Source organism: Natator depressus, chromosome 15, assembly GCF_965152275.1.
Source record: "Natator depressus isolate rNatDep1 chromosome 15, rNatDep2.hap1, whole genome shotgun sequence".
Classification (NCBI taxonomy): Eukaryota; Metazoa; Chordata; order Testudines; family Cheloniidae; genus Natator; species Natator depressus.
The window spans coordinates 24,551,160-24,568,775 of NC_134248.1; the positions used below are offsets into that span (position 1 = coordinate 24,551,160).

At 36.1% G+C, this 17,616-nt stretch overlaps 1 protein-coding gene across 1 annotated transcript in view; it reads right to left on the bottom strand.

Moving 5' to 3' along the window:
* Window positions 1–268: 268 nt before the first annotated feature.
* LOC141999540 (V-type proton ATPase 116 kDa subunit a 2-like) overlaps window positions 269–17,616 on the bottom strand; it is a 51,326-nt gene continuing 33,978 nt past the window's right edge. The window contains exons 28-38 of the mRNA XM_074973080.1: window positions 16,944–17,094; window positions 15,872–16,011; window positions 13,174–13,331; window positions 10,890–10,980; window positions 9,310–9,428; window positions 8,319–8,529; window positions 7,505–7,624; window positions 6,038–6,157; window positions 4,452–4,569; window positions 2,969–3,140; window positions 269–1,848 (exon numbers count right to left, since the gene is read on the bottom strand). Of these exons, the coding sequence (XP_074829181.1) occupies window positions 1,746–1,848; window positions 2,969–3,140; window positions 4,452–4,569; window positions 6,038–6,157; window positions 7,505–7,624; window positions 8,319–8,529; window positions 9,310–9,428; window positions 10,890–10,980; window positions 13,174–13,331; window positions 15,872–16,011; window positions 16,944–17,094 (1,503 nt within the window). The 3' untranslated portion in view covers window positions 269–1,745. The remainder of the gene's footprint in view (window positions 1,849–2,968; window positions 3,141–4,451; window positions 4,570–6,037; window positions 6,158–7,504; window positions 7,625–8,318; window positions 8,530–9,309; window positions 9,429–10,889; window positions 10,981–13,173; window positions 13,332–15,871; window positions 16,012–16,943; window positions 17,095–17,616) is intronic.

Here is a 17,616-nt window from a genome sequence, read left to right on the forward strand (position 1 = left end):
AATGTTTTCAGATAGGCTGCTCAATGAAAGTCCAGACCCTACAATTCAAGTTAAAGCAAAAATCCTGTGTGGCATTTACCTATGTGATCTTATGTCTCCACTCCAACAATTCTGAATTTAACAAAAAAAAGTAGATCTTTAGTCAAAAATATGAAAATATTCTCAATTAAAATAAAATTTAGAGATAGAACATAATACATATGCAGGCTCTCACTAAGTGAAGCTTTATTCTTAGAAGAGACCAAATGGCCTGTTTGGAGTTGCACAAGATCTGGTCTAAGAGGTAAGAAATGAAAAGACCCAAGATTCAATAACAAATGCAACTTTTTACAATAGTGGGAACCTCTTAAAATACTGTAAATAAGAAATTGAAATATTACATAGGACAACATTTTAGTGGTATAATTTAAGAGCTACAGGAGTTCATTTTAAACGATTAAATACAACCAAACACTGCAGAATATTAATTCTGCAAATGGCAATTAGATTTTATTTGGAATCAGTATGAAAGAAAAATGTAAAAGTTAACTTATGCTGTTCTTATGGCACAAATGTCAAACTATTACGGTAAAATATCCCAATTTTCATTCTGATATTAAAAAAATACAAAAGCAGTCTCTTCCCCTCAGATACACCCTTTTAAGTAAAATTTCTTAACGCAGTATAAACAACTTTGTTTCAATAACATCAGATAAACCAGTCACTCCAGTCAAGTTATATCCATAAATGTCTTTAAACCCAAATATATACAGAATAAATTTAAGGCCTGATTCTGCACTTGTCATAAAAATATAATTCCTATTAATGGGAACTTTACATGTGAAAGGTCTGTAGAATGAGCATTTAATAGAACATATTCTGCTATACAATTTGAGTCACCCGTTAAAGACATCATTAAGGCCCTGATCCTGCAAAATGGTCTGGATGGGCAATCCCTGCACCCAGTGCAGTTCCACAGAGGTATAGGAATCCACATACACAGATCATTTAGCAAAACTGGGGCATAAGACTATAAACTCCTCAATGAAGGGAGATAAAAAGAACCATAGTTGGGTTTCCCCTACCTGCCCTTAATTTTTCTTTTATCAAATGGATGTGCACTTGCAAAGATTAAAGTAATAATTCTGGGCAGAATTCAAGACATAAGGTTTAAAAAAAAAAGAAAAAAAATCTCGGTGTACTTTTAAAAATAGCCCCAAAAAAGTATTTTATATTAGTATTTACCAGTTTATACTATTTTTGGTATTCTCCTAGGAATAACTACTGAAAACATACACTTTTTAATCTTAACTGCTTCCAGATTCCATTAGATGGTAATTTAAGTTAATGAGGGTGTGATCACATGAGTAATACAGAGTAATCTTACTGTGTATTTTATATGACAAAAAGGAAATTAAGGTCTTTAAGATCATTTAAAAGTAATCATTAAAGAATATAAACAGTCTCTTCTGGAAATAAAATACCTTTCTTATTTTTAGAACAAGCAATAAGATTATTTTTAGAATTATTTTAAAATTAATTTACAACATTAGTTTATCATGAAAAAAATGTATATTTTATGCTTATATATTTTACAAGAGGCTCCAGATCTGCAATGTATTTGTATGAAGGAGGTATGTTACAGAATTATTTGGCTACATTATAAGGCAATCAGTGAAAAACATTTTTCTACGAACTGTACATCAGTGAGATCTAATTACATGATTTGCAGACAACTCTGAACACCTCTGCTTATGCCAATAAAATTATGCAATATCATCTCTATTAAAATGTAAAAAAATGTGCTTAAAGGAAAAAGGAGTAAACTTGTAACCTCCACCGGTGTAGAACTTGCTCTGAAATTCCACCCTGTAATGAGGGGAAAAAAAAAAATATATCCACATATTAATACACAACTCCTCAGACAACAAGACTAGGAGCCAGGAATTCATGAGATCTAATTCTGGCTCTAACACTGATGCCTTTGGGCTAGTTACTTAACTTTTCTTCCGGAAAGAAAAGGAGTACTTATGGCACCTTAGAGACTAACAAGTACTCCTTTTCTTTTTGCGAATAAAGACTAACACGGCTGCTACTCTGAAACCTGTCGTTTTTCTGCCTGAATCATTGATTGGCCTGACATTTATAAGGAGGCCCAAATACAGAAACATTCTACTATGCCAGTCCATTTCTCGCTTCCTATTTTCTGTTGTCGTTTGTTTTAAAGGTAGTATGTTTATTATAGTGGGAACCTACAGTATAGCACTGACAGGACAATATGATGTGTATGCTTTTGCATACAAATATGTACAGTATATTTCTGTCTCCTACCCCTTTCATACTATGAACACCAGCCAATACATTTAATATTAAAAATTCTCCCTGAATTAGGTTAAATTTGTAAGGATCATGATGTTGAGGGTTAAGATATGATTAAGAAATATAAAGAATATAGGCTTAATTCAGCAAAGCACTTAGGCATTCGCGTACATACTTTGCTGAACAGGGATGGACTTGCATGTTTAAGTGCTTTGTTGAACTGGGGCCACAAATGATGGACTGAAGATGTTTAAAGTAATACTACCGGATTAAAAATTAATTTTTTCTACCCGAGTTACTAATTCCCTATAGTTATCAAAACCAAAAGTTTTAAAAATCCAATTTACTTAGTTATATTTTGCACTGAATTCATCTTTGAAAGTAACAAATCAGTTTCACATATGAACCAACCTACTCCTACAATGAATACAAACAGTGCAAGGGAAAAATTAAATTACACAGAAAGCTGATTTCAATTACATTTATTTAATGTAATTAAATGATTGTATCACTATTAAGTTATTAAACTCTACACTTTCATTTTCAAAATACGCATTCTAAATTTTGGGCCTATCATACCCAACAATATCCCTTTAACAAACCAATGCAGAGTTTAATAAAAATAAAATTTAAAAAGGGCAGTTTTTAAAAATTAAAAGTTAGCACTCACCAATGAAGTCGTACAGCATGTAGAAAAGCAGAAAGACCTTCCATGACCAAAAGAATGACTACTGTTAACCCAGCAAAGAAGGCTAAAACTGGAACTAACAGCAAGATTCCATATGCTGCATCCACACGAAGGCCCACTCTCATTATCATTGCCCACAGCACTTCTGATAACTCTACAAAACAAATGGTTTCCAAAATTACCTTTGGAAACATATATACATACCCAGGGAGTCTGTTTTAATCAGTCTGCACTCCATTTTCAATTATGTTATTGTGCTAGAATCTTCTGGATCAGAAAATGGAGCAAAAAATGTTCCCCTTTGAGGGAATCCAGTGTATATCACAAGGTGCTCAAGAAACTAAACACTGCACAATAATTAATATTTTTGTAACAGGTAATTTGCATTCACCAGAACACTGAATGAATAGTCTGTTTACTGTATAATCATATGTAATCAGGACAGGATTATCTGGAGCTGCATATGCTGTTTTGTTCTCTCAGGAAATAGCTAATATAAAATTATGTATTATAAACAGTCTCAGAATAAAATCTACTGCTTACGACATCTAATTTATTAAAACCACAAATCCACTAACCAATACTTAATAGTTACTATTGCAGGTGAACCTAACACAGACCAGTGTTCACTACATTAAGATTTGAGTACCGAGATACATATTGATCACATAGTTAGTTTTCTAGCCGCTTTAATTTCACTCTGCAAAGCCAGCACACCTTTTCAGACAAGGGTATTTTAAAAAAATGTTTAGAAACATCACAATCAATAAGATTTTAATAAGCTCACATGCATACAACGCACCACTACTGCATCTGTATTCATTCAGTGTAGCATAAAATACCTATATAATTTGGCTGTGAGACACATTCCTGAAATCAGAACAAGAATATAAAATATGAAAAGGCTGGTGGTTTTTGTGATACTCTCTCATGGTCTCTCAATGAATAATTAAAGGGAAATTGGCAGTGTATTTGGAACATAAATTCCCAGGTTCTAATTTATAATGACACAAATTCAGAAATATACTAGTCCTGATTCAGGAAAGCATCCTTATTCAGGACAGCTCTTAAGCACATACTTAACTTTAAGCCCATACTTAAATATTGTCCTGAATACAGATGGACTTAAGTATATGCTTAAGTGCTTTCCCGATTCCTGGCCACTAAGGGAAAGACTTTAATTATCACATGACATAATACATCTACAGAACCATTTTAAGAGTTACTAGCTGACAGCCCTTCAGATAATCAGGAGTGAACAATGAAGCCATATGCCACATGCAGCACGCCAAGTCACAATTCCACTTTTCAGTATCATGTGCTTTCTACTAGTCCAGGTCAGTTCACTAGGGATTTTTTTAAATGACCAACCAGATAATTTCATAGCTAGGATATTCTAAATGATCAAACAAACAAACAAAAACCCCATACAATATTAAAGTTACATTGGAATACAAAGACTTACGTGCATGAGCAAGACTTAGTGCCCAGAGTCTCAGGTATGAAGCAGTGTTGGAGATGCATCCTAGACAGTATTCAATGGTATGAATAGTCTGATTCATAAAAACATCTGCAAAGTTAAACTAACAACACATATATATGTAAATACACTTGTATACATTAAATCCATACTGTGGAGTGCGACAACGTACAACATGCATTTGCAAATCCACTATAGGTTTTAGACCATTAAAACAAAAATCTATTTAAAGGTCAAATAAGTTTTTTATATAATTAAACCATTGTATAAACTCTGAAAGCTTACATGCTGATTGCACTGATAAAATAAAAATAAAAATAAAGGAAGGAAGGTAGGTGTAGTTTTCTAGCAGGTTCTCTACTTATATGACCAAATAATATTCTGAAAATGCAAGTAGGCATGTCAATTACGCTGAATGCATCTTATATGAACATACAGTTCTGCCGTACTATAATGTGGTCTATTGGAGACCTGAGTTCTAATCCCAGCTGGGCTGTTCATTTACTGTGTTAAGTTTGGACAAATCACAAACTCTCTCTGCCTCAGCTTTTCCCATCTCTAAAAGGGGGATAATTATTAGTATCAACCTTTGTAAAGCACTCCGAGATCCTCAGATGAAGAGAACTATATAATGGTAAAGGATAATTATTAATGTAGTAATCTTGAGTTATGCTGGCTAGTTACTAACAAACAAACAAACAAACCCAAGACCAGTAATTTTTGCCGTAAATCCTGACACCATTTCTTATGAAACTGTGGTATAATTTGTGAAATGTCTTTCAGTAGCGCTCTCCTATTTCCTAGACATATTAGCCCTACAGAGGATAAGTCTCAAATCTCCCAGTGAGGTAAGTATTATACTAATTTTGCAGATGAATAAATTGAGGGACAGAGTTTAGGAGTGTTAATCAACTCCTACTAAAATCAAAGGCATTCAGATAAGGTCTTAAGTGATTTGCCCAAGATTATATTGCATCAGTGTCAGGAACTTGGAGTACAGCTCAAGACTCCAGATTTCCAGTTCCCACTAAGGACAAGAGCACCTTGCCTTCCCACTGTCAAACTACATAACATACTATTTCAAAAAATTTAAATCAAGAGCCTTTTCTCTAGAGAAGAACCCATGAAAAGAAAAGGAGAAAGTTAGAGTATACTCTCCTCTTTGTCTTGACTAAAGGCACCCAAAATCAAGTACCCATAAAACCATGCAAGGGAGCTTTGATGCTGCTTGATTAATTGTACTTTAAAAGGAATGATTGTAGTCTCAGCTGCATGAGGCACTTTGTCTATTTCCCATTATATCAAAACCCAGGAACTCTAGTAAGCTGAACTGATACGTTTTTGTGATAAGAAATGCAGCGCAGAACAATCACAAATAACAGAATGTAAATTGTATGCAGCCAACCAATCGGGCCATCTTTATAAAAGTCCCCTAGATGGCATTTTTAGAGGTTCCAGGAACTCAACCTGGTTTAGTGTATGGCAATTTTCCAAGTATCACCCCATACAATTACTCACTGATAACTTGCTCTTAGGCCATTCTTATTACAGGCAGTAGCTGAAAGTGTTACCTCTTCTCTATCCTCTTCTCTGTGCCCACTGCCTGAAGGGCTGCTTCCTTCCTCCACATCATGTGATCTCAATAGAGAAAGTTCCTCTTCACTTTCTTTTCGAACAAGTCTGTAGCCACTCTGCACAAAATGAAAACAGTATCAGTGTCAGTTCACTAACAAGAATTATTGATGTCACTGTGACAGTTGCAGCTTTGTTTGTATTTATTTAAAGCAGACATTGCAAAAAAATTAAGACTCTCAGGGCGTGTCTACACGGCAATTAAAAACCGCACAGCTAGCCCGTGCCAGCTGACTCAGGTTTGTGGGGCTTGGGCTGTGGAGCTGTTTAATTACAGTATAGACTTCTGAGCTTGGCCTGGAGCCCAGCCTCTGGGACCCTGCAAGGTGGGACTCGGTGAGGTGGGAGGGTCCCAGAGCCCAGGTGAAGCTCAGAAGTCTACAGTGCAGTTAAACAGCTCTGCAGCACAAGATCCATGATCCTGAGCCGGATGTCTGTCTGCAATGTAGAAATACCCTCGGGGCCATAGAAACTGAGAAAGCGGAAGTGGAAAGGCCCTATTATGCAAAAATAGACATCAATTTTTCTTATTTGCATGGTCATATCAAGCTATAGGACATTTAAGAGCTCAATGCTTCTACATACTTTCTTAATCTAAGATAATTATTTTCTTTACCCATATTAACAAATTTAAATGTATCTTACATCTAATGTAGTTAAAAGAATTTTGACAAATGTAACTTGTGAAAATATCTAATTAGTGAGTTTCCTGCTGTGGTTTTAAAACTTTATCGTAAACAATCAGTAAAAGTTTTATTCACACATCTATGACCAAGGAAGTGTTACAGAAACAGCCAACAAATATAGCCACAAAGTGTTTCCTGTACTGATTTTGCAGCACTAGCTAAGTGCAGTTCCCAGAACTGCACTAATATCTGCAGTAAGAAAAGGAGTACTTGTGGCACCTTAGAGACTAACCAATTTATCTGAGCATAAGCTTTCGTGCGCTACAGCTCACTTCATCGGATGCAGTGCAGCTAGCTCACAAACGCAGAAAAGGCCCATTTCTGCAAGTACTCTCAAATCATGCATGCGAGTGTTTGTAGCATTGAGCCTATAGTTCGGAATGACAAAGTGTTATGCAAGTTGAAATTGTTGTAGTCCAATTAAATTAACTTTGCTGTTTTTTAAATGTTTAGGAAATCTATTTGTTAGAAAGGGAAAGGTGGCCAAAATCATAAGGAAAAGAAATTCTATGTTCAGGTTTCTAAAGGCTATTACAAGCAATGAGTAAAGTGAAACAGTTACTCAATAATGCCTTTTTAAAGCTTCCCCAGTAGAGTCAATAAAGCTTTTTTAAAAAAATTAATTTTAGCCAAAAGGATTTATAATAAAATACCCTTTAATACACTGCTTGTCAATTTAGAAAATGCATGCTACAGATATACAGTTCTTTCAATACGTACTCTGTACATTCCAATGCCTCGGCCTCCATTGTGCAACCAATACAAATAAAGTGGTTTTCCAAAAAGCATTACAGGAACAGAAAGCATAGCAACAATAAATAAAAATCTCTGTAAAATAACCTGTTTGTGGGAGGGGAAAAAAGAAAAGGTGTTTAAAGAGGAGTTCAGACAACCTCCTGTCAAGTACTTAAATCAATTTTTTATTGATGAGGAAGAAGCAACTGATTTCCTTTAAGGCCCTGATTCAGCATTTGAGAAGTCACACCTGATTTCAGTGGATCTTAAAGACATGCTTAAAGTTAAGCATGCACTTAGGTGTTTTGCTGATTCAGGGCCTTAAATAGCAGTTGTGGGAGTTCATCTTCTGGATTGGCCCCAAAAGACAGGCAAGCTTGCCAATTTCCAAGCTTAAAAAGATTCTTTTGGTACACAGAATAGCATTAAAAACTAAAAAAGAAGAGATAGTCTGTGCTCTGTTCTGCATCCCTTTTATTAAAGAGAATCAAAACTAGCCTGAGTAAGGAGTACAGGATTTTGTTCTAGAAATAGCAAGTGTGTTGGGGTTTTTTTAATCTACATGAAAAGCTTAGATGAAGTTGAAGAGCAAAATGCTCAGTCAGTCATAATGGATGTGCTTTTTATTCATTTATCTTTTAAAATAATCCTGATACAACCTCTTTACTGTCCCTACACTAGAGTCAGACATTAGCTTAATTTAACATTCAGATAATACTTTTTGTTCAATCACGCTATTAAAGAACATGATCTTCTGAATTCTATCAACCTCTTTTCAGTTTATAAGAGTAGTACTAACCTGTCCTGTATAAAAGGTGTCCATTCCACTAGTGGGAAATAGAAACATGTTAATAAATTGAATCAGAATGCTGGGAGCAGATCTGGAGTTTTCTGCAGAATAAGCTAGCCACTTAAAGATTATCATAAATACAAGATACCCGAAGATGCACAGCATGAATAAAAGTTCAGGAAGGAAAACCAAATAAATATTGTGCTTCTTCCTGAAATACCTAAAAAAATAAAAAAGGAAAAAGAATTAATGATGAACAACCTTTACATAGAAAGATCACGTATAGTGTCCAATTCTATAAGGTGCTGAGAGCCCTCAACCCCTGTGGCATCAATGGAAGTTGAGAGTGTTCAGAAATAGAAGTTAGGGGCCACATCCTGATTCTTTGAACTCAACAGAAATTTTATCATGGATGTCAGTGATCTCAGGGCCTTAACAGAAGAAGCTAAAGTCTTTTCAGTTAAAAGAAAACAAAAATTATTGCAAACGGGCCTGAATCCTGCATACACTTATGCAACTAGTTAATTTTAAAGAACTGAATCATCCCATTGATTTCAATGAGACTACTCATGACTTTAGTTTAGCATATGCATATTTGTAGGATTGGGGCCCAAGTAACAAAAAGAACATTAATGTTTCAAATAAAACCAAGGCATTAACAATGTTACACAGAAGAGGTTAGGAGGGGCCCAAAAGTGGCAGCTCCAAACCCACCCTTCTCTAGAAGCACAATACAAAAAATCTCAATTCTCAAAGGCTGCAGTTTTTTCTGTATAACTCTGGCCTTCCTATATTTTTCCAAGGAAATCAGGATCTCAAGCAAAAACTGACTTGTTTTTGTAAAGCAATTTTCATTGTGAATTCACATTGCCTTTGCTCAGTTCTCAAAAACATTCCACTTTCTTCCAATCTCAGATAAACATTGATCAGAAAGTGTCACATTTATTTGCTTGCATGTGTTTATTGCCACATTCATTTAGCTTTAACTTCCCATACTTACAAGTGGTTAAAGACCCCCAGAATAACTCCAAAAGTCATGTGAGTCACTCCAAAAATCACAGACATTTTCATTTTGAAAGAATTTAAAAAACTGAGACGGTTGCTTGCCAGGTTCCAGATCTGAAGGGAAAATAAAAAATAAAAGAGAAATGAATAAGATGAAATAGACTTTCCTAAAATGACTAGTTTGGGGTGTAACACAATCTCTCCTCAGGAAACCTGGGATATGTCTACACTGCAATTAAAAACCTGCAGCTGACCCATGTCAGCTGACTCAGCCTAAGGGTTCAGAGTAACAGCCGTGCTAGTCTGTATTCGCAAAAAGAAAAGGAGTACTTGTGGCACCTTAGAGACTAACCAATTTATTTGACCATAAGCTTTCGTGAGCTACAGCTCACTTCATCGGATGCATACTGTGGAAAGTGTAGAAGATCTTTTTATACACACAAAGCATGAAAAAATACCTCCCCCCACCCCACTCTCCTGCTGGTAATAGCTTATCTAAAGTGATCACTCTCCTTAAGGAAAAAGGAAAAAGAATTAATGATGAACAACCTTTACATAGAAAGATCACGTATAGTGTCCAATTCTATAAGGTGCCGAGAGCCCTCAACCCCTGTGGCATCAATGGAAGTTGAGAGTGTTCAGAGAGTCCTTAAGGAGAGTGATCACTTTAGATAAGCTATTACCAGCAGGAGAGTGGGGTGGGGGGAGGTATTTTTTCATGCTTTTGTGTGTATAAAAAGATCTTCTACACTTTCCACAGTATGCATCCGATGATCTTTTTATACACACAAAAGCATGAAAAAATACCTCCCCCCACCCCACTCTCCTGCTGGTAATAGCTTATCTAAAGTGATCACTCTCCTTAAGGACTCTCTGAACACTCTCAACTTCCATTGATGCCACAGGGGTTGAGGGCTCTCAGCACCTTATAGAATTGGACACTATACGTGATCTTTCTATGTAAAGGTTGTTCATCATTAATTCTTTTTCCTTAAGGAGAGTGATCACTTTAGATAAGCTATTACCAGCAGGAGAGTGGGGTGGGGGGGGAGGTATTTTTTCATGCTTTGTGTGTATAAAAAGATCTTCTACACTTTCCACAGTATGCATCCGATGAAGTGAGCTGTAGTTCACGAAAGCTTATGCTCAAATAAATTGGTTAGTCTCTAAGGTGCCACAAGTACTCCTTTTCTTTCAGGCTAAGGGGTTATTTAATTATGGTGTAGATGTTTGGGCTTGTCTATACCTCAATTCAACAGCTCCGCAAGCCCAAGCCCGAGTCAGTTGACACAAGCCATCCAAGGGTATTTAACTGCAGTGTAGACATACCCCTGGATTCTAAGTCCAGCTAAGATCCCAAGCAAAAATGAGTTTGAAGAAACTAGTTAAATCTCTCTCTGAATCACTAGAAGAGGATATCATCCTCAGTGGAGAAAGGGGAAATGGAAATCTGCATTTACTCATAATATGTACCCTTATGTTTTGCCTGTATAATAAGCAGTGTCAAACTTTTAACTTATGAGCTGTAAAGCACTGATCATCACAAATGGGTAAATTTAAAGAAAAAGCACCAACCGGATCTATGCCAAAGGGATAAATTCCACTGAACACGCCAGTAACATTTGGATCCAATGTCAAATATCGATTAGACTTCAAATCGTCAAGACTGTGGCAAAAGAAACACAATCAGATCCTGTTGCTTAAAAATAGTAAGCATGTATTACTTTCAGCTCTGCAGAATGTCCTTCCTACTTTCTTGTTTAGCAGAAAGAGAGAAAATAAATGGCTGATCTGAGGGTTGAGGGAAGCATAAAGGGATTTCTAAGCACAATAATAGTAAGATAAACAGCCAACATATCAAATTGTTCCCAGGTAAATTAAGTACTGATGATAGTTGCAAGAATGGCAACCCTTGAAAATGCTCTTCTATTTATCCACAAAACACGTGCAGTATGTGCAGTGTCAGCATAAGCTCCCTCATACAATGTAGGTCAGCTCTGACCAGAAAGGACACCACTATAGGTGAGATATATGTAGTTCAATAACCATTCAGTTCTTGGCCTCTGTTGAAACTGTCAACAAAGCAGCTGGCTGTGGTGGTGTTTGTTTAATATGGCTAAATGTGCCCAAGAAATTTGGCTAAAGCTACCAATTTATTTCACATAACCCTCCAAACAGATATTACATTGCAACAACTTATGATCACTCTCAACCTGAGTGGACTCATACTGGTGATCTAGATAGGAAAGGTTCCATATTTCATTTCCAATCCCATAGCCATTTGAAGAGGAGAAGACCACAATGACTGTGGCCATATTAGCCTAACCAGTCTCCTAGCACTAAAAGACCCTGCTAGCATAAGGTGCTTCACAACTCCGTCATTACCTGGCATCTTGACTGCAGTGACAGTTCTAAGACCACATGAGTCTGAAGACTACAAGAGCTGAAGAGTTCAAACTCCATTTTATCTTAAGCATTTCATTTTCCCCTTTTTCCTTTTTTGTTTTTGACAACAAGGAGACGTCCCTGGTTTGTTTTTTTCTATTTTAAGTTTGTGAATGTGTGCTGAGTGTATTTATGAATATTAGTACTTTATGAATATTTGTTTACTAGCATTTTATGAATATTAACCACACGGTGAGGCACCGAAGAATAATCCCCAGACTGAAGTTACCCTAGAAATTCTGCTTTGTAAAAAAAAAAAAAAAAAAGAGCCTGCGTGCGTTCCTAATTTTGATAACAGTATTTACAAACTGTCATCCATAATTCTCGCTTATCAAAAGTTGCTAACTATTGCATATTAGAAGAGCGATGTTAAAGTCTGTGTTCAGAAAGGAAACAGAGCAACCACTGTCGAAATCTAAAGAGGAAATTCCAATTTACTCGAGGACATGACTTAAAAGTAACAGTAATTTGGCTTTGATAATCAAAATATTCAACCTGCTAAACTGACTGCACTGCCATGGGCAAAATCCTACCTGGGGTTTATAAGAAAACAATCTCTTCTACAGATTTCTTATTTTAGGGTCTATAAGAATCGATTTTACTAACTGATGGAGTAGTTTTAATCCACTGTTGTCAATTTTTTTCTTTGACCCTATTTTGATCTTAATTTGATCATTGTATTGTTTAACCCTTAGTTAGTAGAATGTGTAATAGTGTAGCCTTAGTTACGTTTTTGTTGGTTTTAATTTTGTTTGCTTATTGCTTTTAATAAAATTTTATAAAAAGTATACCAAGTCATATTTCTTTCAACAAACAACTGGGCCAGAACCATTAAAAATCCTAGTGGATCAGCTGACCCAAAAGGAGTGTAATCAGCTCCCCACTAAATTACTCTTTGGTTCCTACTGCTGTTTTGTTACTCTCGGGTTACTCATAAATGTTGGGTTGCGGTCATTGGTACAGATGCATGTATTTTTAAGACGATAAGCACAGATGTATTTCTTCTCAAGGGAAAGAGACGAGTCTCCCAGCAGTTACATAAATTTTGCAAACAAAGAAAGAGGCGGGATTGGTCAAGAAACATTTTCCGGGAGGGAAAAATCAACTTGAATGCAGTATAAAATACTGAAATGATCCCAAATGACTAGAATTATTGTTTATACTGCACCATAATTGCGCATGGTGCTTTACAGACAAAATAATGTGTGTCTGCCCCCAAATAATTTCTCAAGTACTATTGTTCAAAGTAAGGGCATTTTACTCCTTTGGGAAGGATTTAGAACCTCTTAATGATAACATTTTATGAAGGAATTAAACCAGTCTATTTAAGAAGGCAAAACAGAAGGGAATTAGAGTCTTTTCTAAACATTGTATATTTGTTTTAATGGTATAGTAAACAAAGCATACCACTCACCGCCAGATATTTTGTTCAAACATTGCAGAAATTTTCCATCCAGAACCAAATATATTTAATGACTTTGAAAAACAGTCATTATAGATCAGGCCAGTGTACACAGAAAACAGACCCATCAACAAAATTATGTATCTCCCTTCAAAGAATGTTTTCATGATCTGTAAATATTGAGGTACAGCATTGTTAGCGAGAGATATGTGAACTTTCATTATCTGCACATTTCCAAAAGGAGCACATGACCACATTAAAGTTACTATAAGTTAAAAATCCATATGAAGAATTATTACAGGGTATAAAGAAAACTAAGACAAAACCAAGAAAAAAAAATCAGACAATCTGGATTGAAGACATCGTTTAATAAATTAGTGCCTCTCTTTAAAGATACCCGATTTGTAGCTCACCTTTCATACCTTTAATATCAAGTGATAGATTTGCAAGAGTTTTGTCACTATCATTACTTAAGATTTTTACAACAAATGTAGTCTGAAAGTCACATTTTTGCTTTAAACTAAACCTGTATATTTGAGGAACCTATATAGACACACACAGATTCTACACAGACTCACAGAATACAAACCTAGACCTTCTCTCTATCCTGGAGTCACTATTCCACCAAATACTCTACTAAGAGCTTAGTTTATTGCTATGACCATTTTTCAGAATGCTAATGTGTTCATTTTTTGTGGTTTGCATTCATTTAATATCACCCTAATATCTTGCAGGCCATATCAAGTCCATGCCTTACTCTGGACTAAGTCTGTCTCTGACCAGGCATGCACTCTCCATACACAAAAAAAGTGAGTCAACACCATACGTGCAAACTGGCTTCATATTTTTGAGGACAATTTTTTTTAAATTAATTAGATTTCAAGTTGACAGTCTCTTTAAAACTATCCTGCAGCAAGGTTCATTTATGTGTAATGAAAATTTACAAAAACAATGGAAGAAATTAGCATTTAAAGTTTTCATTCTGTCCTCAAGTCAGCCCATTGTGACTAGGTGCACCAGCACACATTGGAAAAAAAATCAATGCAACTGAAAGTGACTGCAATTCCTCTAAAGCCAATGAACTTTTGCATAAGTATAGCAGAGCAGAATTTGACCCACAATAGGATATTTAAAATTTCACAACATTCTGCTATGGCTGAATGAGTTAGGGATGTAGCAGTAGTCTTTAATTCACAATTTGCTTGGCTCAGCTCTTGTCGTAAGAACGGTCATACTGGGTGAGACCAATGGTACATTGAGCCCAGTATCCTCTCTTCTGACAGTGGCCAACGCCAGGTGCTTCCGAGGGAACAAACAGAACAGGCTATCATCGAGTGATCCATCCCATCGTTCGCACCCAGCTTCTGACAAAAAGAGGCTAGAGGCAGAGGATGGTGTTGAATCCCTGACCATCCTGGCTAATAGCCATTGATGGACCTATCCTCCATGAACCTATCTAGTCCTTTTTTGAACTCTGTCATAGTTTTGGCCTTCACATAGCCTGGCAACGAGTCCACAGGTTAGCTGTGTGTTGTGTGAAGTAATACTTCCTTTTGTTTGTTTTAAACGTGCCTGCTTTTGGTTTCATTGGGTATCCCCTAGTTCTTGTGTTATGTGAAGGAGTAAATAACGTTGCCTTATTCACTTTCTTCACATCAGTCAAGATTTTATAGACCTCTATCATATCTCCTCTTAGTTGTCTCTTTTCCAAGCTGAAAAGTCCCAGTCTTTAATCTCTCCTCATACAGAAGCTGTTCCAGACCCCTAATCTTTTTTGTTCCTCTTCTCAGTACCTTTTCCAATTCGAATATATCATTTTTGAAATGGGGGAACCAGATCTGGACACAGAGTTCAAGATGTGGGCCTACCATGGATTTATATAGGGGCCTTATATTTTCTGTCTTATTATCTATCCCTTTCCTAATGCCTCCTAACATTGTTATTTTGACTGCCGTTGCACATTCAGCAGATGTTTTCAGAGAACTATCCAGTGACTCCAAGATCTCTTTTTTGAGTAGTAACAGCTAATTTAGACCCCATCATTTTGTATGTATAGTTGAGATTATGTTTTCCAGGGTGCATTACTTTGCATTTATCAACACTGAATTTCATCTGCCATCTTGTTGCCCAGTCACCCAATTTTGTGAGATCCCTTTGTATCTCTTTGCAGTCTGCTTTAGACTTGACTCTCCCGATTAATTTTGTACTGTCTGTAAATTTTGCCACCAGTTTACCCCTTTTTCCAGGTCATTTATGAATATGTTGAACAGCACTGGTCCCAGTACAGACCCCTGGGAGACACCACTATTTACCTCTCTCCATTCTGAAAACTGACCATTTATTCCTACCCTGTCAATTAAAATGTGTTTATTATTTATTTATATTACCATTTAAACAACTATATTTTGAAAAGATATATGCCTCTAGAAGGAGATTATCACAACGTGCAAGCTAGGAAATCCCAAGACTAATGATCACTACTGCCATCAGTACCACTACAATTTTTTAAAAGGAGATAAACTCTCCTCTTGTAGCTAGATTCTGACCATGTTTCTTTATCCAGATGGACCAGAGTGAATAGTAGCCTTATCAACCAAAATTAGTATATGTGCGCAAAGAACAGAGTTTTCAGAAAAACAACAACTGTCCTATTAAAATTATCTAAATACTGTTTTGTTTGGGATTTGGGGGAAGGGGCGTGGGGGCTTACCTCATCTTGTAATCGCATTAGTCTAGGGTGGTTTTCATAAAGTACCATCAAGAGGGCAAAGATAAACATTAGGAGACCATGTCCAAAGTCTCCAAACATAACAGCAAATAAGAAGGGAAAGGTGATGATGGTGTAGAGAGCTGGGGGAAAAAGAAAAAAAAAAAAGCAGCATAATGGTTAATTGCAACCATATTTATTGTGATATTACAATTATCTTAATTTTGCCTAATGCAGTTATACTAAATTAATACAAAGAAGCGGTTACATTCTGTAATGTAATCCTAAATATGGTATGATGGAGTTCTATTTTTATCGTCTCACAGACACTCCATATCAAGTTTGTTGAGTTTACATATTCAAAGATGCTCGAGCTCCCAGCCCCACACACTTAAACTGGGTTGGTTCTGACTCATGCAGGACCACCACTAATGAGGATTCTGCAATTGGAAATTAGTTAACAATTCTGATTATAATGATGCATGAGCAAAAAGAGAATCCAGCTCTCTCCCCATTGTTGTATTGACTCCACATGGCTAACATGAGCAAAAAATAAAGATTTGTTTTTAATCTGTAAAGCTAGTAGAATCTTATCTTCATTGTCATGCCAGAGATGGCTGCAGCAATGCATACACAGACTCTGTACAGTTATTAAAGTACTTTGGAATCCTTCTGGATGACCGACTCCATACTTGTGTAAGATCAATACCATAACTAAGGTTTCCCATTTTCATGATTATCTTTTCTTCCCAATTCTTCTCTCACAAAAGCAAACAAATTACCAAGATAATGGGTGGAGATACCATAATTAACTATTGTCACCATTCGCGGTGCTGAGAGAATACACTGGAAATCAGATCTTTCCTTGTTCCTCAGAGCACTATTTGCATTCTTGATAAAATACTGAAAATTAAAAATGGCCATTAACAATAGAATGTAGAAGTCACCATTTCCCCCTTTACTAAGGGCTTGATTCAGCAAGATACTTAAGCACATGCCCTTTTACTGAGGCAGGGAGAAATGAATAAATAATTAATGCAGTGCAAGATTTCATCAACTGTCAGTTGACACAAACCTGGATTAACTTCTCTGTAACTCCCAACTCCATAAGCATCAACAATGTTTTGGAACCCTGAAGTGAATTTATTGGTACGTATTAAAGTTGGAGGCGTTTCTGTTGTTGGTATGGTGTTCATGAATGAAGAGATCGCAGCTCCACTCTTTCTCTAGTTATAGAATGAAAAGGGACAAAAGATAAATTATATTAAATCATACTGGGCATGTACTTTGCTAACCCAGAAGAGAAATAATTTTGATTTTGACAATGTCCACTGAAACAGATATTGTAAGGGACTTCTCTTCATAACAGAAACGTACTTTCTTATATCTGAAGTACACTGCAGTTTGAGTAACTTTCAGATCTGCAACAATCTTCAAGTGCACTAAGTCTAACATTTGCCTCTCTTTCTACTAAAAATATCCACAATGACCAGTTTATACTTAAATCTTTTTACAGAAAGAGAGCAAACAGTTACAGAATATGAAATTAGATAAGTAACAGACACTTATGAAACAAAGACAAGATTTGCTATTACAAATAGTCTAATTTACTGTAACACCAAGCTTATTCTGATAAAGCTAATTTTATCATTTTTATAATAGGGCCAAATTAGTGCCTTCTAGGGTGATTTCACATGGCCTTATGAGCCAACTCATTCCTTAAGCCCAATCCTGCAGTCCCTACTCTC